Below are 22,405 nucleotides of genomic sequence, written 5' to 3'. Positions count from 1 at the left end.
ATACGATTCTACACATGTACACCGAAGACTCGCATGCTCCTGGGTATACCATGAGTCAGCAGTAACATATAGCAACAGGTCCGAACATTCTTTCACAGAGGTCATCATCGGGGCACCGCATGGGAAGGACTGTATGTGCAATATGGGTGGGGTTCTCAAGGGGAGTCAGACAAAATCATTTCCTCCTGTCCCTACCCTCATGCTTAAGCAAAACTATGTTAATTCAATAGGGGGCGCTGTACCTTTTAATGAGGTACAACCAAATTAAAGCACATTTATACTTTTTCTTATTGTTTGTATCGAAATATGGTAAAAGTGCAAGCATATCATTCAAACCCAAACATTTGTGAACACATTTGTTTTGTGGTCTCTCTAGTGTGTGTCAAGTACGATGTGTATGACACCACCTACTGGTTGGTATTACTATCTGACATTACACACAGCTGCATTTTCCCTCTCTACAGGGAAATAAAGAAATCATGCAGCCAGGGTAAAGAAACACAGCCCCAGCACTCAAACCACACACAGACAGATGTGTTTCCTTTTTTAATGTCTTCTTTTGCAGGTTTGGTGACTGAGCCCATCTCTATTTGACTGTGATGATGTCACTGCTGGGCCATGCTATGAGGAGTGATGTGGGTAGAAGCATCACGCTCCAGTTTAGCTGAAGGAGGGCCTGTTTCAAGCAGACTGTTTCCTGTGCCCAGAGGGGGAGCTAGACTCCTACCATGAACATCTGTAGAGCAGTATCTGCACAACTGCCAACTGAACATGCTCAACATTCCAAACATATGAACCAATTGATTAGACTCTTATAATACACATCTCATAATAGCATATTTATGATGTAGCTAGGTAATAACAGGAGTTTTATGTTTTGTTTGCTGTGGATGATAATGTCACTGAGTTGTGCCAAAAACATGAAATACCAAACATTCCAAACAAAACAATCATTTACAGTCTGGCAGTTTTTGAGACACAGTGGAGTGAAATTAAATGGCCAAAAAAAGTAAGAAATCAGACATAATTTATTTCACTTTATTTATCAAACCAAAAGCTTACAATTAGCCTGGATGGAGTTTGATTAACAGTCCATGCTGATCATCATCAAAATTAATGCATACACTGCAAACATTGTTGATTTATAAACTCGGACATTCAATAGACTAGAATCGATGTCTATACTGAACATGCTACTAATAGGCTATGTGCATACAGTACATAGAGTGCCCTGTGTAAGTAATGGGACAGTGAAGCATTTTTTCCTCTTTTTGCTCTACACTCCAAAAGTTTGGATTTGAAATCAAACAACTACTATGAGGTTAAAATATAGATTCTCAACTTTTATTTGATGGTATTTGTGCACATATTGGTTTCATCATTCAGAAATTAGAAACACTTTTTTATGCGTAGTCCCCCTTTTTAAGATTTATTAAATGTCCAAATGTCATGTTTAGTATTTGATCAATAATCCTTTGCATGCAATAACTGCTTGATGTCTGTGACCCATTGAGCCCACCAGACACTGGGTGTCTTCTCTGGTGATGCTCTGCCAGGCCTGTACTGCAGCCATCTACAGTTGCAGCCATCAATCCGTTTTGAGATTTTGCTTAAAATCTTATCATCAGGAAATGAAATCCATGTTCAAGTTGGACCGAGTTGCTATGGCAGTATGTTTTTGTTACTGTATGATGAAGTGTGTATGTTTTTGGGTCATTGTCTTACAAAAGAAGAGAAAAGTCTTCACTGTCCCATTACTTACACAGGGCACTGTATTTTCCTCAACCAAAATATGAAACTGCACTTCAGGTGACAGCATTTGAAGTTATCTATTATTGGTTAATGATTGATGTGCTATGTATATAATTTATATTGAGTTTAGTGTTACAAAAGCAACATCAACTTGAAATTGGAGTATGTGTTTTGTAGACTAAAGGCAAGGAAACAGTAATGTTCAACACTGCCATCTGTTGGTAAGTAAACGCTTGAAAGAACGTTTTCCTTTGTAAATCTGGTGACAGTTTTTTTTTTAAATAAAATAAAATACAAATTAATAAAAACATTATTTTTTTACAATTTTTGCTGTGTTAGTATTTTTGCTGGAATGTGAAACATTGTGCTGAATGGGTTTGAGGGGATTGAGTGACAGGCTACTGCAGAGCCTGTGGGAGTGTAAGGTAAGGCACGACTTACTGGATAAGGACAGTATTGTGAGGACTGGCAGCTACCTGATCTCTCCTTGGCTGATAAACACCCCACCTGCTTTCATTATGTTCTGCATTTATACAGAGGTTCATGGAGCCATGCCCAAGCTCTCACTTCTTCTAAACGAGAATGGAAGGAATCTCCTTCAGTTCTTCTATGCTTTCAATCCCTACTAACTTACTACATTTTGGGAAGTTTAATTTGTGGAACCCTCTTCCCTTCCATGTCTACAGCAAAAACGAGGAATGCTGTCATGCTGTTGTTAGTGAACTATTTCAGACAGTGTGACTATCTTATAGTTAAGGAGAAGCAACAGACATGGATAACAGGAATAAGGCACACAGTACACCCAGAAATCTAAAAGTGTATTTATTAAATCAGTAAATATTGCATGTTGGATGGTCACATCCACAGAGGAAATCTGGCCATAGAGCATATTTCTGTATGAAAGGTGCCTTTCTCAAGCATTTGGCTGCCTCCCTGTCACATTTGCAGAGAATTTTCTCACATTTGTCCTTCAGATCATCTGGAATGAAAAAAAAGGTTCAATGAGAAGCTTCCTTCAGTGACTGCTGATGTGAAAGGAATGGTCTGTGTAAGAAGTAAAGGAAACTTTCTTAGGTTTCTGAGGTTTAAAAATGTTAGTTCAATGTCTGGCGTTTAAATAAACACTGTAAACATCCTCAAGGGTGTTGCTTACCATGTGTTTTTGCGATTACCAATTACCATGGTTAGTAAGAGCTTAAAATACCTCTAAATGTGGGTTGGAAACTACTCTGTGTCTACTGTGCCCATTCCCTCCTGACCCGCCCATCTCCTATAATGTGTGCACTGTTTTTGTATACTGTTTTTGTATACGTTTGTGAGTCATCATCCATCAAATCTCATTCAGGGGACCTACTGTATGATTATGTTGTGTTTATGTTAAGGGTTAGGGTTAGGGTTAGGGTTAGGGTTAGTTATGTCTTCCTATTCATTTCTAACAGCACAAATTAAATCAAGTTGATAGCATCATCGTGTTATCCTGATCCAAATCCATGTTAGGACAGGGAGGGGCAAGGGCTCCTTCTGCTTTGATTGAATGATTTATTAGTCTTTGTCTTTGTTCAAATGCATCTTAAGGACATGACATACCACATTCAGCAGTCTTGTCCTCACATGTCCATTGATACTGTTCTGTCTTGGTCTTGCAACCAGCGATTTCTGCATCTCCGTAGCAGCAATCATGTTTGTGACAACACCTTTATGAAGGAAAAGAGAAGCTCCTTCACTTTCTCAGTAACATCACTAAAAGATTTCTCAGAGTTGCACCTCACACATGTTACATTTTTCAGATTTTAAAATTATACATAATCACAACTATACAGGGTGAATAATGTTAAATTAACTCTTAAAAGAAAGACATAGAGTGGGTGGATAACCATGACTGTGTTATTCTCACCAGAGGCTCTATTTAAAAGAAAAGGAAATAAAGGAAGATAGGCTCAAAAGATAATTTTGTAGCTGAATGGTTTGTGGCACATCATGACTGTGTTTAGGGGAGGAAGGAAGCAATGGTTAGGATTGTGGGTGTGGGAGTACTGGTTGTGTCTATTTTCAAATATCCAATTGAGGGGAGGGCAAAACCTCATAAATGCACACAAAATAACACACTTGGTACTGCATCACATAATTCAGATTGTTATTGTGGCAGACTGAACATATCACAGTCAAGATATTTTTATCAAGTGGGACAGATGCAATTGTCAGGATTATAAAGTGAACTGGGCAACAACTTAGAAATAACAGACATGAATTGTATAGTTATTAATACATATTCAATACAGTAATACAATAATGAACAGCTTCACTGTTTTACATGCCTTTTTTTTTTCTTTTCCATCTCCCAATCCCCAAAACATCTGTCTCCTATGGCCTCACCAGTCTGCTTTGTCCCTGGGCCAGCCTTGACCACCTAGCCCACAGTAGCAGCCATACATCATGTAAGCCAAGGCAGATCTCCCCGTGCTGCATTTGATGACTCCTGCCAGCTCTAGTAGGCCTCTCTTAGTCCGCGGGGACCTCTGCAGTGCCAGAGAGGCCATGCCCACTGCTAAAACAACAACCACAAAGGAAGAAGAACAATCTCAGCTCACCACTTGAAACCAGCCTTGGTCAATGCACAGAGCAACCTTGCTTATCAGTGTGCTCAATATTTGACATACTGTACTGTCTCCTGTCATGAATAAGTCCAGCGGATGTGATGATGTTCAATGAGCAGTGATCTGTGCTTGGTTTCTAATCTCTCTCATAAACTTAATTTGAGTGGTCACATGTCCAATGTGTCTGAATTCTCTACAAAAAGTCTGTGCCCCTCTCACAGGGCAATGCTCCAGCATACCTCAAGACAATAATGAATAGGAGTCAGTTGTTGGGTTTTGCTTTATCCTCTCCTACCCACAAGAAATACACATACAACTCAAACCTGAAATATGTCTAGGCAGGTGAGAAAATTCTGAACTAACACAAGTTTATTATGCACAAACATTTTGAAAAACATTATACTGTTCTATTCTACATCTACTCCATAAATCGGTAAATCGGTTCTCCACTAAAAGCATTTCCTCATGTTTGAGGAATTCAATGGTAGAAAATGTATGGATCATAGTTCCCTTTGCATACTGTATCATAATGTATCTGACATCCCTGTAGGATGAACATTATGTCAGAAGTCTGTAGGCGACTTTGACTATTCACTGCCTGAAGTGGAATTTTATCAGCGTATTAATGTCATATTACACCCATAAAGCACTCAAGGATTACAACTTTTTCTACAAAGGTAGAGCGTAAACTATATCATAAGAAACTTACCAGACAACAGTAGAAGTATCCGATAAAGCGCAGGCATGGTATGCAACTGGCAGTAACAGCGAATGCCGCTTATTTACCCTCTGGTGACCAGGGGCATTCGTTTGAGTGCTTTTTTTAGATGCAGTCTTAAATAATCTCCTGAGCATCACTCCCTGACGCGACAGCCTAATCCTTGCTCACATTCGGTTTGAGTTTCCTTTCTCAATTCTAGAGGCATTCCGCAGTTCCAAAAGTGTTTTGCTGTCCTCATAACTTTTGCTCAGATAAATTCTGGCAGGAAAGGCACGACCTCAGTTTAGTTAATGCCTACCTAGTCGACATAATCTGCAGGCCGATAGGATTAAGTGTCCTACTAATGCATTTCATTGCTCTGATTTCCAAAATTGTGTGCATCATTTCAGCGATTATGCATATTTCATAGACTATTTATCACTTTAATTCAGTTAAGATGAAAAACAACATGAAACATTAACATACAATTTAACTTGTGTTACTATAAATATAATTTATACGTTTAGAATACAACAATCTAAACATGACAATATGAAACATATTATTAGCCAGGTAAAAAGCAATATCCTATCGAACATTCTTGGACATGTCATCATTTTATTCAATTCAATTATTAGCCCAGATGAAATGTTGAGCAGATGACCTATGATATTCGACAGGGGTCACTGTTCCTCTGAAATTGGAATTGAGGTTAATCATGAACATCGACAAACAGGCCAGAACACATTGCGTTCTCGCCCATGAACAAAGTCTTTAAGGCTGAGCTTTAATGTATATGTAAGTATGTGTCATACGTATGTGGATTTGTTACAGTCAAATGTGTCTGAATGGCAAACTACTATGCATCTAAATGCCATTATGTTTGTAAGATAGCAAACTGCTAGCTAGCTTGTACAGCTAACTGTCTACCGCACAGCAAAGTAGTCTACTAGTAGTACTACGAGCGTCGCATACATTTCTTACAAACTCCTTCAGAAGCTAGTAACTAACTGCCATAACAACATGCCAATTGCTTCATACACTGTCTCTAAAAATGGATAATATTTCTACTCGTTGTTCAAGACTAGCTAGCTAGTCTGGCTACCTTACTACATGCTTGATTGGTGACGAGTTAGAAACGTAAGACTGGTTTGCTATCTGTTTGGAGTCTCGTCAAAGCGTACTGTCTCGTGCGTCTTCGCTTTGCACATTTCCTGTCTTGTTAGTGAGAGATAATGCATGACCATTATTTAATGGTAATGGCAATCTTCGTTCACCACTTTGTTGTTGAATGTAGGCTTATGGTCAACTTAAAGCGGACCACTTAGATATCACTTTCGTTAGCTTGCTATAGCTAAGGAAATAGATTACTTTTTCGTAAAAGACGGAAGCTCGAGCGGCATGGCTCATCATATATGGTTTGACTATAAAGTTCCGCGAGAACGTTCTTTTTTTGCACTATTCATCTTTACATGTAATTCCCTTATCTGAATTGCTGTGTCTCTCTCTTACAATGGATCAATTGTGAAAATGAATAGATGTGTGTGTATGTATCTTATGTTTATAAATTGCAGGTGTTGACTGAGATCTGGACCTGAAACCACACTCGAACATGTCTATTGTTTGTCAGGACAGAAGCAGCCGCTGGCAGGATATTCAGAATGGCCTTCAGTTCATCCAGTGAGTGTTATTAGGATTATCCAACTAGTCATGACCTGCATCCCAATAGTCTTTATTCCCCAATCTGCTCTCCACGCTTCCTTCTCAAAACGCATTGGAGGGGACGTCCAAGGTGCCTCTCCTTTGGGGAAAAAAGAAAGAAAATCCTTCTTCTAGTATTGTGACTGCCTATGGCCCCTGGTCTGAGCATTGATGACTTTATCTTATGATGACTGATGGATAGATGATTCACTTACTTAAACAAATGTATTTGTTGTAAGTGGCTTTGGATAAAGGCGTCTGCTAAATGCTATAAATGTAAATATTCTCCAATGTATTTTAAGAAGGAAGCTAAGACGGAGGATGCGAGGAATAGAGGACATTCTATTGGTTACTCAGGGAATGCTAATTGATTGTGTGCAGTGCATAGGGAAGTCAGATCTCATAGCTGATGCCACCAAGGGCTATTCTTCTGGGAGAGAACTCAGCCCATTGTCCCAAGAGGCATTTAAATGTTTTCATGGTGGTAGCTGGCCAGGACTCAATAAATAGTCAGAAGGACATAAAGTGATGTCAGGTTCCTCATGTCTCATGTCTTCAAATTTCATTGTATTTTCCTTGATTATTTACTTGATGTTATTTAATAGTGTAATGATACCTTGAAACTGTCATGCTTTAATTTGTCTCTCACAACACAGTTAATTACTATTCTATTTGCTAATGTTGTGGAAAGATCTTTATGTTTAAAGTCATTGTCATTTAGGTCCACCCTGCCCTTTCCTGGAACTCAGGAACAATATGAGGTGATTATGCAATCATTCCAAAACGGCAGCAATTAAATTAATGAATCATTTAACTCAGAATTTACTTCACATTTAGGTTTTGAGAAGTTGTTTTTTTTTCATTTCAGATATTCATTCAGGACCTTGTGAGGAATCTGTTTGGTGAAGGAAACGATGTGTTCAATGAAGGTGAATGGACAAGATCTAGTGAAATGTACACTGAGGCCTTGAGTATAGCAGAATATGCAGACTCAGAAGACATCAGTATTTCTACGGGAATATTGGAAAAACTGTATTCCAATCGGGCTGCTGCATACTTAAACATAGTACCGGTAAGTTATGCTTAAGTGAGAGTAGTGGCAAGTGTCATGGAGTTGGATAATCCAACTTGAGTAATGTCTATATTCTGTGTTCAAGATGATGAGCCTTTCTGTTGAAGCAGTGGCATTTGATAATGAAATTGTACTTTTAGGGGCTGCATGACCAAGCACTAGAAGACTGTGAGAAAGCACTTCAACTTAATGAGAGGAACTACAGAGCTCTTTACAGGAAAGCCAGAGCATTGAAAGAGATGGGGAGGCACCAAGAGGCCTATGAGGCTGTTGCTAAGTGCTCTCTAGCAGTGCCTCAGGTGAGAGCACAGTGATGACATCCTGTCATATTTATTTAAGGCTTTGTATGTCATGATATTAGTTTTACTGTGTCTTGTTCCTACGTCCTAATGATGTGAATATGGGATTGTTTATTCAGGATTCCAGTGTCATACAATTGACTCAGGACCTTGCCAAAATGTTGGGATTGAAAATCCGTAAAGCCTATATCAGAAGCAAGGTAAGAGTACACTGATTTTACTCTAAAGGATCCTGTCACACAATCACAGATGAAATCCTCATTTGGCTAAATCAGTGTTTTTCTAAATCAGTATTTACCTATGAAATGATCTGCTGCCATTTGCTTTCCACCTTTTAATCATTTGTATTACCTGAAACAACAGTTAGGCTCCATAAATGTAGTGGCACATCCTTCAGTTTTTCACCGATATCTAACCTCATGCTATTTCTTTCAATAGCCTGCCTTAAATGTTTCACCTGGATCAAGTTATTCAGGTGCATCCAATGACAAGGTAAATTACTTATCTCTTTTGGTCTGCACATAATGACTGGTTTAAAATAAAAGTATTGCAGTACTATGCATGATTTTTAGAGCTTTTCTGTGATTTTCTGTTTCAGTGTTCTAGTGGATCGACATCAGTGGAAGAAATAGAAATGGGTAAGATATTCAATCATTTAGTTTCCATTATTGACCATTTTTAGGTAACATCTCAGCACAAAAACATTGTACTTTCTACATTCCCCTCCCACATGTTTTAGAAGTGTGTCAGCTCACTCAGGAAATGGGCGTTCCAGTCCCAGTTGCAGCCATGAAGGCACACCCAACTCTGAATGTGAAACTAGAGGCTGAATCTGCCCCTGTCAACATCATCCCTTCAGTCTCACCCATTGAGGCACACAACCCTGAGCCTGTTGCCATGCCCGTGCCCATGCCTGTGCCTATGCCCACATCGGTCAATGGTGCCAGAGCCAGTGAGTCCTACCCAGTGCCAGAGCCCCGCTTGGACTTCGATGCAGAAATCATTGGGGATGACCTGGATGATCTGCTGGATCAAGCAGGTCCCACAGAATCCCCTATGGTCAGTTCTGTGACCTTACAGGTTTTTTTTTGTTGTTCTTTTTACATTCAAGATCTTTGCATGAGCGTTTTTGCATTTGTTTCTTTTACTGCCATGTTATGATGATGTACAAAGCTGATTTTATTACTTTATGTCTTAGGTCATACCCACGATGAAGGGGCCTATCCCTTTACCAACCAGTGTTGCCTCTGGCATTCCCATGCCCAATCCTTTCCTCATGCCATCTCATATCAACCACCCGTTTATGCATGTGGCACCACGGTGCACAGTGAATCTTCCTCCTCCCTACCACAAGCCTGGGTCAAGTGGGTACTCTTTGGGTTTGGACTCCTTTGCTTCACCATTGGATTCACTGGACAGTCTCTCCATATCGGAACCTCAGACAGGTATGCATGGAGGTGCACAGTATCACAGTAAGTGTTGGGTATTCTCATCTCAATGGCACACATTTTACTTGAATTTAGATTTTCACAACAACTCAGAACTCTTGTTTTATCCTGAACTTTTTGGATGTTGAGCCATTCAACTTTGGCTGCACAACTGTGTTGTCTCAATGTATGTATTTTTCTTCTGTTTTCCAGGATATGGTCAGCATTCATTCATGCAGCAGGTATGTCTAAGTCCTCAGCTAATTTCTCAAATGTTCCAAGGACATCCAGTGTAGAGTACCTAGGCATTATAGTTTCTCTTGTATACTTTGAATAATCAATGTTTTTATGCTACAATCATACACTTTCTTCCAGTTTAGCAACAATGACAAGCCCATGGGAATGGCTGTGGGAATGCCAGATGTAACACTTCCTGTCGTGGATCTGACCAAAAATCCCCTAGCTGAAACCCATGAATTCAAACAAGCATGCTCGTCTTGCTATGTCAAAACCGGTAAGAATATGCCATATCTAAAATTGCTACACCAGAGTTTGTTGAAAGATGGTTCTGCTTTTGTTCAGTGTCTGAGATTGGGCTGATTGGTATGGGACATGATTGCTCCAGTTGATATTATGTAAAAGCTCCCTTCAATATCCACAGGGCCTGGAGTTTTGGATTTCTCACTCTGTACTGAAGAGCACAAGTGCAAAAAGGATGTGTTACTTGGCAGAATCAAGAATTTACCGGACCAAACATGGAAGCTGATACGAGCAAGACCGACCAAAACCGAATACGTCGGGCCCTATTACATTTGCAAGGGTAACTTGTTTCAGATATCACTGCAAGCCTTTTTCTTGTCTATCTTTGTTTGTGTTGAGATGGATGTGGAAATAATAACAGGTCTTATGACTGTACCTTGTAGATGTTGCCATTGGAGATGAGTGTCGGTACCCTGGTCACTGCACATTTGCATACTGTCAAGAGGAGATTGATGTTTGGACCCTGGAGCGCAAAGGTTTCATCTGTAGAGATCGGCTCTTTGATCCATTTGGAGCCAACAGTAAGATCAATTTGACGGTCCCAAAGATCTTACAGGAACACCATGGGATATTCCTGTTCCTCTGTGGTGTAAGTTGTCCTTCGAACTACAAAACATTGATAATGTGTGCATATTGCATCTGCAATTTAAACAGATGCTACAGGATGTTCGAGACTACCTTGGTCTTTTTTAAACCTCACTGTAGCAAAGGTCCGTGACACACAGAGGCAGACGCAGTGTTGGGATGAGGAAATTGTTTGTTTATTTTTAGTTCGCTGGGGACTTTTCAGTCTTTGTCTCCTCTCGTTAGCTTTTTCAGCTGTATTTCTCCGTTAGCTTTTCAGCTGTCCCAGCCCACCCACTGAAAGCAGAGGCACACACATCTTAACCATTTCGTTAAACGAGGCTTCATTCAGCCTCGCCCCCCCGTCACCCTGGCCACGGTCCTGTAGCTCCCTCTACAGGCCGAACGCTGCATGCCCCCCCCCCCCCCACACTCACATTTTGGGCTTGAAATGGAGCTATAGCCTGATACACGTAACAAACAATATCAATCACTCACTCACCCGATACGGCCGGGAAATGGTCTGCTGTAATGTGTAACTTTTCCTAAAGCAATTTTCTGTTGCGAACAAGCCGCGGTAGAAAGGCCCATCTGAAGAGGTGCACAACAGTGGTCCTTGAGGAGCTTGATGCATGGTAGTTTTAGCCTTGCCTTTAAATCAGACAGGTTACAGAACACCTGAGAGACTACGTTTGTGGTAACTTACCAATACTATTTATTGATTGATTAATTAAAGTGATGAGCAGGATAGGGTGTCATTTCATTCACTCAAGGGTCCCGTGTGTCAGTCTCAAGTGAAGTCTATGTGCCACATGCATGCCAGGTGCATGTTGAATATTGAAACTACTTACTAATAGATCAAAATACTATATTTACTAAACAGCCATATATGCTATTTATTTTCACGGCACTTGTGAAAAGGGGAAGGAAGCAAACCTTTTAAAAAGATTACTGAGTTTCAAATGGGTGTTTTTCTGCGGCTTATTCATGAGAAAATCCTCAACCAGGAACTCTGCTTTAGGAAAAGTAATGCATTACAGCTGATGATTTGGTGACCATATCAGGTAATGAGTGATCGATATGATATATTATACATGTACATGCTATAGCTCCATTTTGAGACCAGACGTAGTCGCGAAGATCCCGTAGCATTACTAACCCAGGACTTAAGTTTTGCACCCCTGTGTTGTAAGAAAATGTTGACATGGAGTTCTGTAACCTGTTAAAAAGTTGATTGCTGGACATTAACCACATCCTGCCATTTCACTATTCCCATACAATACTAATGCTGACTGTAATGAATGACTCATCATATAACCATTGGTTAACAGCATTTCTTCACAAAATGTGTGCTGTGATGCCATTTCGTAATTCATGTCTTTTTGTCCTCTGTGTACAATATCCTGTTGTAGTTGAACATCCCTCCTAATGCTGTACGTATGGTCTGATCTCCAGGTGTGCTTTGATCACAAACCCAGAATAATCAGCAAAACCAATAAGGACAACCCCTCTCTTTGCTCTCACCCTGTGACAAAGCATACCTTTGAAGAAGAGAAGTAAGCCATTTCACTTGTTTAAATAAGCTGAGAGATACTGAGCCTTAAAGACCCCCTCCACAAAAAATCAGCCAACGTAATTTTGTTACGGCACAGTAAATTCAAATTAATGTTTTTGTGAAACGTTGACATTTGCAATAAGGTAACAGGAAATCAATCGATTTTATGCTTAGGAAACAGTGCTATGACGCTGCCCTATTATTCTTTGACTAAGCAAAAATGCTACAGCAGTGTAGGCCACCTTTTACTTGCAGCTCTCTGCTTGACCTCAACGAGACCAGGCGTTCCCTAGTTTGGAAAGCCTGGGGAAATTCAAGTGCTTTAGCGAGTGGTGGGGACCTGTAATGTGCATGCCACACTCACAATCAGTCTGTAGACCGCTTCAACCGGAACAGCCAATAAAATGATAATTGATGAAATGATAATTACAGGAAAAAATAAAACTACTTCAGTAATGTACATTTTCAAAAAATATACCTTGTGAGCAATGTTGGCTAAGATGATTAGCTAACACTGACTAATTAGCGAGTAAAGAAAAAGGGGAGGGGGTTGTTCATTCAACACTTCTGCCCAAAGCAAATCAAAATGAGACCACTCGCCCTCCATTCATACAGAATTACTAATAACAATTTCTCCTGACCTCCAACGTAGGCATGAGAACAATGCGATTGGGAGGTATGGCTATGTGACACTACTCTACTACACATTGCATAGTCAAAGGGAGATGTTGATCTGGTTATTTGCAAAGAAATATTGCATTCATTATTATCGAGTGTCAAGTTACATCTGAGCCAACTTCCAGCTGAATTTCAGGTTGCCTGGTATACCACCTGACAATGGTAATCACCCCTCTGGAGGGCGTCTTTAGATGTGAAGCAACCTTCTGCCTTGTAGGCCTAACTGATGGTTTAAGGCAGGACAAAACAAATGAATAGTTCCGGGTCTGTCTCAATCAAACCCAGTAACTAGTTGATCAGCACTAGTCAAACTCTTCTTGCACTGTAAAAGTATGCATGTACTAAACAGAACTTTGTTGGTGTTTTGAATAAAAGTAGCTCTAATTCTAGTAGACTTTTTCACTGAATATCAATACCACTTTTTTTTTTTTTTACCACAAACACTCCGGGAGGTTGCGACTCTCATACTTTTGCTGTACTTTCAGGTGCCTGGTTCACATGTTGAGGGAGAACACAGTGCGTTACACCAAAATCCGACCTTACAGTCCTCAGTGCCAGATAGACATTTGCCGGCACGAGGTGCGCTATGGCTGCGTGCGTGAGGATGACTGCTTCTATGCTCACAGCCTGGTCGAACTGAAGGTCTGGATGATGCAGGATGAGCTAGGTAAGCTAACCAAAGTGTCTCTGAGAGCTTATTGGCTTTGAATTAGAAGATTCACTGGTAGAGTTGGAATTAAATGTCTGGTATTTCTTACATGTTATATACAAGTATTTTTTTATAGTTAAAGAGCGCATTAAAACTCATTTCAACTTGTTGAATCATATAGGCATCACACATGAAAATATTGTCCAGGAGGGAACAACATTTTGGAGCATGGAGAGCAGCTCCCAAGGAGTCCAGGTAAATAGTTATTGTACACAATAGTATATTCTGTCATTTATATTATATATTTCATAGGAAATACTTTTCCTAGGTGAAAACATACAAACGGTACAAAATATATAACACTCATGTCTCGTGTCGTTTCAGCAATTCCCGACTGCACCGAAGAGGTTTGGACCCACAAATCTGAAGATGCTGTTTGTTTGTGGGCAGTGTTGGAGAAATGGCCAACTCTGTGAGGCTGACAAGAACAAGAAGTATTGCACTGCCAAGGCCAGGCATCAGTGAGTAGCTTGTTCTCTCTTGATACCATATGAGGAGAAATTTGAGTCATGTGCTTTGTCTGAATAATATTTGCATTTGACCTATATTGCAGGTGGTCAAAAGACAGGCGTGTGGTGCTGGCGAGTTCCATTGAACGCAAGAAGTGGACCACAATTCGCACGCTGCCAACGAAGAAGCCCATCCCATCTCAGTTTGAGGTAGGTCTGCTGCACATTTTCCGACATTAACCTGGCAACCTGTTTAACCACAATCTTATTTTGCTGACTCATATGCTGACTCATTTCAGATTTGCATGCATGTGTCTGCTGGCAAAAAGTGCACATACATTGGGAACTGCACATTTGCACACAGTACAGAAGAAAGAGACCTTTGGACATACATGAAGGACAACAACAGTGAGTTGGAAGGAAGATGGGCATTTGTAGGATTTCATGCCTGTGTAATGTACAAATAATAAAATATAATATATAAATAAAAAAAACTCCTTTCCTAGTTCCAGACATGGAGCAGCTGTATGAGTACTGGCTGCAGTCTCAGAAGCCTGGCTGGAGCGAGGAGACATCCAGCAGTGCCATCAAGGAGAATGGGAAGCAGATTCACATGCCCACAGACTATGCTGAGGAAGTGGTAAGCAATCACTGTCTGGAAGTATTTAAAATGTTTCACTTTATATATGAATGATATGGGTCAGTCAATGAAAGGTTCTTTATGGTGTTTATGGTGATTGCGGTGATGCTGATAATGTATTTTATGATTTTCCTGTTTGTGTTATGATAGGCTGGTAACCACTGTTGGCTGTGTGGTAAAAACTGCAACAGTGATAAGCAGTGGCAGCAGCACATCACCTCAGAGAAACACAAAGACAAAGTGTTCAACTCTGAGGATGACGAGAACTGCTGGCAGTATCGTTTCCCCACTGGCACTTTCAGAGTTTGTGAGAGGTAACATGTCTATGCAAATCAGTTAAGTCATTGGTGCCTAATTTAATCCCTTGAGATAAAGCTATTGACAACTAACATTTTTGATACTGCATTATTTCCACAGATATCTCAAAGGCACATGCACAGAGGAGGAGTTGTGTAAGCTGGCGCATGGAAGCGATGAACTGAAGGAATGGACAGACCGCAGGGAATTCCTGTTGATGAAATTGGCCAAAGCGAGAAAAGACCACCTCATAGCTCCAAATGACAATGACTTTGGCAAATATAGTTTTCTGCTTAAAGACATAAAGTAATGGTTGGATGATGATGGTGATCAGCATTTTGTTTGTATGCAATATCTGTTGCTGTTTAATGTGACAGAGGTATAGTACAGTGTTGAATCAGGTGAGCCTAAGGGCCCTGTAGAACTAAGGGGAGAGATGCAGGTCACAGCTTGATTTTAATGGAAAGCACAAAGACAGCTGTGTGCTCCAGAGAATTATGGCTGTGTTCCTTTTGTAACAGAGAAAGAGATGCACTGTTGCCTTTTATGAAGCTATCATTGATGTGTCTCAAAGATTGCTTGTTAGAAAATGGTGTGACAATGTGCTCAGAGAAGCCAAAGCAGAGGTAGACACTATCAATGAACAACTGTATGTTTCAGGGTGACATAAGAGAAAATGTATGTTTTTTGTGATATTAAGAAAGGTTCATATGAGGTCTTCACACCTTTCGGTTTTATACAATTCAGAAGATTGGGGATTGGAATGTTTGAAATTAATTTCTGCATCCTTTCAAATTGTGATTTGATAGGTAATTTTCATTTTTTTTTCCATGTATGTTGCACTCATGCCTGTTGGTTTTGACATATAGACCAACAAAACCAAAATAAAAACTTAATTTCTTTGCCCAAGTATTGTTTTGGTTAAGAAGAAAGAGAAGTGAGAGAGAGACAGGGAAAAACAGTAACAAGGTATGATCAAATTATTATCCAGCTCAATAGATAACAAAGAATGCGTCCATTAAGTGGTCAAAACAAAGTGATTTGCTTTATTTCAAGTTCAAGTTTATTTGTCATTACATCATACACAAGTATGCAATGCAACAAAATGCTTAAGGTAGAGCAGCTCTACAACATCAATCAACATCAACAATACAGTGTAATAGTATAAGATGTAAGGGCCTAAGAGTTGAAGCTATTCCGGAACCTGTTGGTCCGGTACCGTCTGCCCGATGGAAGCAGGGAGAACAGGGTGTGACGGGGATGCAGTTGTCCTTGATCTTCCTGGCCATCCTCTTGCACCTCTGAGTAGATGGCGCGGACGGCGGGAAGCACACAGCCCTTGATGGACTGGGCCGTTTTTACCATTCTGCAGGGCTTTTCGAACGTGAGCAGTGCAGCTGCCATACCAGGCGGTGATGCGGCCGGACAGGATGCTCTCAATGGTGCATCTGTAAACGTTTCTGAGGATCTGGGGGCACATGCCGAATTTCCTCAGCCGAGGAAAAACAGACGCTGGTGTGGTGTGACCATGTTAAATCCTTAGTCATGTGGACACCAAGAAAGCTGAAGCTACTGACTCTCCACCTCAGCCAATCGGATGTGGATGGGGGAGTTGGTGGGTAGCCGACCACCGCACCGACTAGTCCAGGAACTAACGTGAATAAACGTGTTTACAAACAATGTATGCGCTCCATCCAGGGGAAGCGCGCGAACACTATGCGCACCTGCCGAGTATCGTGTCACCGCGAAATACTGTAGGACTGAGCCCGCAAAAGTTCCATACGCTCCTGCTAGAGGAGTAAGCTATCATATCCCCGCGAAAGAACAAGTGTACGGAGGACGCTAATGCAGTGCCTTCGGAAAGTATTCAGACCCCTTCACTTTTTCCATTTTGTTGTGTTACAGACTCAATTTAAAATGGATTAAATTAAGATGCATTGGCAGTCTGAGACGGTGTGTACACCTGCCAAGAGAGATACCCTGCCTTCTGCCTGAACTTTTCCAAAATGTTCGGGATGTTTCTGGGCATCTACCACTTGCTGTGGGCATATAACTTACTACATATAACTTATAACTACCTACTGTACTGCCTGGGCAAGCATTTCTTAATGCTGGAAGCTAAGCAACAGAAACCTTTGTGTGCAAATACATTTGTAACATGTATTCTGATGATTCCTACTAGTAAAAGTCCTGTTTGTAAAGTTGGATTGGTGTGAATAGCTTAAAAGTTGTAGGAGGAGTAGCAGTGAGAAAAAGTTGCAAGAAAGCGAATAATAAAAAGTATGAGACTTTAGAACTATAGGCAAGGCAAGGCCACTAATTATTACCTCAGCATAAGCATCATATACAAATACATTCCACACATTTTAATTCATTCTTTCTCCAGCTTAGAGACAACAAAGATCAACAATGCGCCACCCAGTTTAGTAATCAATTCAATCATTGATCTGAAAGAAATAAAAAAAATATCTGTGTGCAGGATATTTACAGCGAATAGGAAAATGATTCAATCATACTTGATACAAATGTCAAGGAGAAAACAACTGTGTTATATTATTTACACTTAATGATTGTTTTACCAAATATCGACCTGCTCAGCACCCATAAAATCTGGCCATCAGGATATTCCAACGTAACTACTTTATTACTGAACATGGAAAATCGATCATTGGCCCTTATATTCTTGGTACAGTAGCTTCTTGACAGGATTTAACTCCTTTATCGCCCATCTCAGAAGTAGCAGCTACTTCTGTGTATATAAATAACTGCTGTGAGCTTCAGTAATATTAAATAAACACATTTTATAACACAACATAGGACCAGTGCAATACCAGGACCAAAAAGAAAACAATATTACATATCTTATCACATATAATAGTATAATAACAGACATCATAAACCAGGAACGGCATCACATTTGGCATAGTACAAATTTGGCTTATTGGAACAAACATGAAATGGCAATTAACTCACTTAATTTGAATACTGGTAAACATTCAAACCAATTTCAAGTATGCTTAACAGACATTTGGCCCTACATCATTCATCTTATAAAAGTATTAAGTCATGTCTGTGTAATTGTTACAGCAATTTGCCAATGGGCATTGACACAATTGTTCCCATCTTTTCTTTCTTTTCATTGGACACTGAAATGTATCTTATCTACTGAAAATAACCCAATATACATTTTGTTTAAGTGGAGAGTAGGTAAATCTCAAGAACTCAAGCATGAAGTGTTATTTCAATATCAGTTCACAGCCTCACATCATGAATGGGATCTACAGTGCAATGACAGAAACAGGAAGAAAATATTTCCTAATATGACTGATGATTTAATACTGGCTCGTAAAAAGCATGCTGTTGTTTCATCCTTTGTGTCAGGATCTTCCGAATCCTGTTTATCATCAATGAATCAAGTGAAGAATGTTGAATGCTGGTCATCACCAGGGCTCAGATGAGCACAGATGACAAAATGAGAGGACAAGTGTTCACCACACTGTGTTTTTTGATTGTTCAGTTAACCATGATTTTCGTTGCTGGGGGTGAGTTTGATCTTGTGCTCAACACGAGGACCCCTAGTGGAGTACTGCACCATTAGAAAGGGCTCTTTGGTCTCACCCTCACCCACAATGCTCTCTTCATCCTCAGATTGGCCAATATGCTGCAGGCGCAGGTAGCACCAGCATCCACAGATAAGAGCACCAAGAGCAGCAACAGCAATAAGGATCACAATGATTGTCACTACCCCTGTGGTAGGGCTGTGGTCCATGATGGACATATTCCTGCAGGGTGATTCAGAGTATTGTCACTTAACAGGGTAGCCAACAGAAGCACTGTGTGGAATCACTTGTGAACCTGATGCCCACTGTTCTGCTGGCGACACCTGGAAGACAAAAACAGCTAATTATTTTCATCATGTGAGTGATATCAACTGAACAATAACAAATCCAGTCTCTGTCTAAATCATATTGCTGTTTATCTGTCCCAGGAAGTTGACCGTAAAAGCTACCAGTCCTGCTTGGCAGACACCTGTCTCCAGAATCCCTCAAACTCCAAATCTGGAGGCCAGGCCTAAAACATTATTCATTAATAAAAGAAACCACGTGGTCCAGGTTAAACAATATTATTTACTTTAAATGAGCACACTATTGGCTTAACGTTTAGCGATGGGTGCAAAAAGCTGCATTGGTAGACCGTCCTACTGTACGCCTGAAAATATGGTGCAGAGCTAAATGACGAATGGAAGTATCAACGCATGGATATGGGCTACGCGTACACTTATGTTTAGAATCACTCCACATTTAATCTGATGCGCATCTGTTTTATGTAGCATCGCATCGGACAAATCAAGAACAATACAGTTACCTTATCATTAAACAGGAGTCTTCATGAATCTTCATGAATTCACTATGCAGTAATGTATGACTTATTAGAGATCACTCTACCTGCAAATATATTTTTCACCCGAATAGAACACAAATGTTTACATCCAAATAAAGACACAACCAGCGACGATAACTTCAATCAGGCCCCATCACAGTGCAGGAAATGAGATCAGCTGATTCACAACATCCAATCAAATATACTTTTTTTACAGCAGAATTGTTCCTGCAATTTTTAAACAATATCCTCCCAGATCGCTTATGCTCTTGGCATCCAGATAAACAGGGGTTATGTAAACTATTTGATAGTCTGGTTTTGCCAAATTAGTCAGATTTAGAACTATAATTGTACTATAATAAAACGATATGTTATTACTGCTGTAACATTTCAGTAATTTTGTAGTCTGTATCAATACCATCTATTAGAATAATTTATCGTATGTCCATCTCAGTTTAATCTCTCAAACTCTGGAGTTTAGTTCGCATTAAGAAAACAGACGCAAGGAACTAAGTATCATGTGACATTTACTTCCTTCTCTGGGTAGAAGCGGATGGGCTGGACAACCAAAAAAAGTTGCTCCTGTCATCCGGACGAACAGCAGCTATATCATTTGTTCTGCTTGGGGTGATAGAGGCAAGTAATTGTTTATAATCGATGCAGCTACTACTAGCTAGCTAACTAACCATTCAACTGACCAGAGTCGGTAGTTGATGCCAGTATTATCTTTGTTTAACTGGCTAGTGTGGCTAGCTAATTTAGCTAGCTACATTTTGCCACGCCAAGTCGGCTAGCTAGCTTGTTTCGCCATGTTTGCTCAGTGGCAGTGTGCCTGGCAGCTGGGTACACCGTGAGAGTCTGTGACGTTAGCTAGCTAGTACGTTTTGTCAAGTTGCATAATGCATTAGTTACGGGTATCTTTATTTAAGCTAATTCACACTTCCAAAATAAGGCTGCAGCTAGCTAATTTACACTGCCAGTCGTTGCGCAAGGTGAAATTATTATTGGTTGTCTCGATCTCCTTTTTGTTTTGTTTTCTTAGCTGACTGATTATTAGACATGGCAAGTGCACCTCCGCTGGAGTCAGCTGAATTTCAGGGGCACCTTCTGCCACCATCATATGAAGAGGCAATGGGTGCTACGTCTCCTCAGTATTCACAGGGCCCTGTGCTCCCTCCTGCCTATGCAAAGCCTGCACAGCATCCATACCCAGCGACACAAACACATAGTCCAATGTACCCCCCACCACCAGCTAACAGTGCGGTTACCAGTCCAATAGGTAAAAATATCACCACATTTTCATGCTCAACCCCTGTCTTAATCTTTCAAACAGTACTCTGAGATCTATCCTTTGGATTTGTAAGCTTGAAGCTGTTAGACAACAAAAATATGAAATTGTATTGTCCGCATTCTTTTACTCAAACTAATTCCATTATTTTGTTCAAGTTCTGTAGTATTATCTCCACAAATCTCTTTGGGCCCTGGAGTCTTTTCAGGTATAATAGCAATGTCAAATGCCAGGGAGTCCTACACACTGGTTGTAAGATATGAATTTCCAGGCTGATGTCTAACACTCTTTATTCCTCAGTGTCAGTTCAGACCATTTACGTGCAGCAGGGTGTGGTCTATGGGGATCATCCAGTGCAGACACATTGCCCTGCATGTGCCCAGATTGTGATCACTTGCCTGGAGCACACCTCTGGAACAATGGCTTGGCTCACTTGCGCTGGCTTGTTCATTTTCGGGTAGGACCATCTCCCCATATCAAGAGCCCCTGCTGCAGTACATCCAGTGTGCTTGCCGAAAAGCAGTGTTATGTTTTCGCAATCCTGAAATATTCACTGTAACATGGTCTGCACAATACATAATCTAATCTTCTGTTTTTGTAGTTGTGTCTATGGGTGTTGCCTGATTCCTTTCTGTGTGGATGGTTTGAAGGATGTGAGACATCGGTGCCCCAACTGCAGAAACATCCTTGGGGTCTACAAAAGGCTTTGATTGTATACAGTGACTGTAAAATGATTTTGTTTTTTGAGCATTCAATTTATCACAGCTCAGAACTTGCCGTCTGTTTCCTCATCTTGAATAATTGTTTAAAAATAACATTAAGCATAATCTAAAAGATGCACATTTTAATTGTTCATCATATACAGTATATCAGGTTTAATAATTGTTTTTGTCAATAATTAGTGTTTAATGCACTTTAAAATTAGATAATTGTAGGGCTTGAATAAAAACAAATGACAATTGTTTGTGGGGAGGTGATACTGGTAGTTATTAAAAGTGGTATGTGATTATACATTTTACTGAGTCAACTAACTAACTAACAGTATATTATCTCTTACATTGCAGAACTGTATGTCTACCTAGGAAAAAGTGCCTTTTTGAGTATCCAAACCTCACTGATCTGCATAACAGACTGCCCTCAGTAGGTCCACAGAATATCCATTGTCCATAGGATACAAACTAAAAAAATAGTTGCAAGTTATGGAAGTTGTTTTGTCTTTTTACAGGATGTTTTAGCAAAAATAAATGATTGACATGGAGTCAAATTCAGGTTAAGACGTCGCTTTAAGTTCTGTTGGCTCAAAGTCCTACATTTACATTGTCATGTTTGTGAATTTTCCCTAATAGTTGGATATAACTAGTTAAGTGTATATTTTTTTATTGAATTCACTTTTAGTTACAATATGTACGTACGTTTGGATTATAAAGGCCAAATAAATGAAAACTATTTTTTACTGCCTACTCTAAGCTGGCTGGGCTCTCATTATTTCTTTCTGACCTTGCATTCATCAAAGTGGTATGCAGACAATCCAGGAAGTCACTTATCAACCGAAGCCATAAACATTTTTAATTAGCACAAATAAGGAGAAAAACAAATATACATTATAATGCCATCATCATATCAGCATTTGCTGAAGGTCTTCCACCTCGTATTTCCACATTCTCCTGTGAATCACAGCTCGTTCCGAGAGGTCTGCCATCTTCACCGCACGGAGTACGGGTTCTGGAGAGAGCGCTTGGATGACCCCCATCACCATAACA

The 22,405-nt window shown here is 40.1% G+C and overlaps 4 protein-coding genes across 6 annotated transcripts; 2 read left to right on the top strand and 2 right to left on the bottom strand.

Moving 5' to 3' along the window:
• Positions 1-2,582: 2,582 nt before the first annotated feature.
• pla2g10 (phospholipase A2 group X) lies at positions 2,583-5,092 on the bottom strand (the record flags this gene model as incomplete). The annotated part of the gene is made up of 4 exons (XM_083676739.1): positions 2,583-2,731; positions 3,340-3,446; positions 4,126-4,294; positions 5,056-5,092. 4 exons carry the CDS (start codon positions 5,090-5,092, stop codon positions 2,583-2,585), a joined length of 462 nt encoding a protein of 153 aa, XP_083532865.1.
• Positions 5,093-5,740: 648 nt separating this feature from the next.
• On the top strand, positions 5,741-15,886 carry zc3h7a (zinc finger CCCH-type containing 7A). Of its 2 annotated transcripts, none has more exons than XM_083676639.1 (23): positions 5,741-5,844; positions 6,621-6,726; positions 7,469-7,508; positions 7,616-7,819; positions 7,960-8,118; positions 8,238-8,318; positions 8,557-8,610; positions 8,717-8,756; positions 8,858-9,177; positions 9,317-9,563; positions 9,759-9,787; positions 9,921-10,059; positions 10,207-10,365; positions 10,469-10,674; positions 12,105-12,205; positions 13,368-13,549; positions 13,713-13,786; positions 13,916-14,052; positions 14,145-14,250; positions 14,340-14,448; positions 14,547-14,680; positions 14,831-14,994; positions 15,098-15,886. In XM_083676639.1, the coding sequence occupies exons 2-23, from the start codon at positions 6,659-6,661 to the stop codon at positions 15,285-15,287; spliced, it is 2,943 nt and encodes a 980-aa protein (XP_083532765.1). In that variant the 5' UTR covers positions 5,741-5,844; positions 6,621-6,658; the 3' UTR covers positions 15,288-15,886. The 2 variants fall into 2 exon arrangements, with proteins under 2 accessions (XP_083532765.1, XP_083532764.1); XM_083676638.1 differs by having other exon boundaries at positions 9,317-9,590.
• A 1,453-nt stretch (positions 15,887-17,339) lies between these two features.
• snn (stannin) lies at positions 17,340-19,987 on the bottom strand. Of its 2 annotated transcripts, none has more exons than XM_083677857.1 (2): positions 19,343-19,987; positions 17,340-18,860 (listed from the first exon to the last, which is right to left on the bottom strand). In XM_083677857.1, the coding sequence occupies exon 2, from the start codon at positions 18,753-18,755 to the stop codon at positions 18,495-18,497; it is 261 nt and encodes an 86-aa protein (XP_083533983.1). In that variant the 5' UTR covers positions 18,756-18,860; positions 19,343-19,987; the 3' UTR covers positions 17,340-18,494. The 2 variants fall into 2 exon arrangements, with proteins under 2 accessions (XP_083533983.1, XP_083533984.1); XM_083677858.1 differs by having other exon boundaries at positions 19,423-19,987.
• Positions 19,988-20,001: 14 nt separating this feature from the next.
• litaf (lipopolysaccharide-induced TNF factor) lies at positions 20,002-22,111 on the top strand. The gene is made up of 3 exons (XM_083677859.1): positions 20,002-20,636; positions 20,946-21,102; positions 21,247-22,111. The coding sequence occupies exons 1-3, from the start codon at positions 20,417-20,419 to the stop codon at positions 21,353-21,355; spliced, it is 486 nt and encodes a 161-aa protein (XP_083533985.1). The 5' UTR covers positions 20,002-20,416; the 3' UTR covers positions 21,356-22,111.
• The last annotated feature ends 294 nt before the right edge of the window (positions 22,112-22,405 follow it).

Source organism: Argentina silus (genome assembly GCF_951799395.1).
Source record: "Argentina silus genome assembly, chromosome: 9".
Lineage (NCBI taxonomy): Eukaryota > Metazoa > Chordata > Actinopteri > Argentiniformes > Argentinidae > Argentina > Argentina silus.
This window is presented reverse-complemented; position numbering and strand designations above follow the sequence as displayed.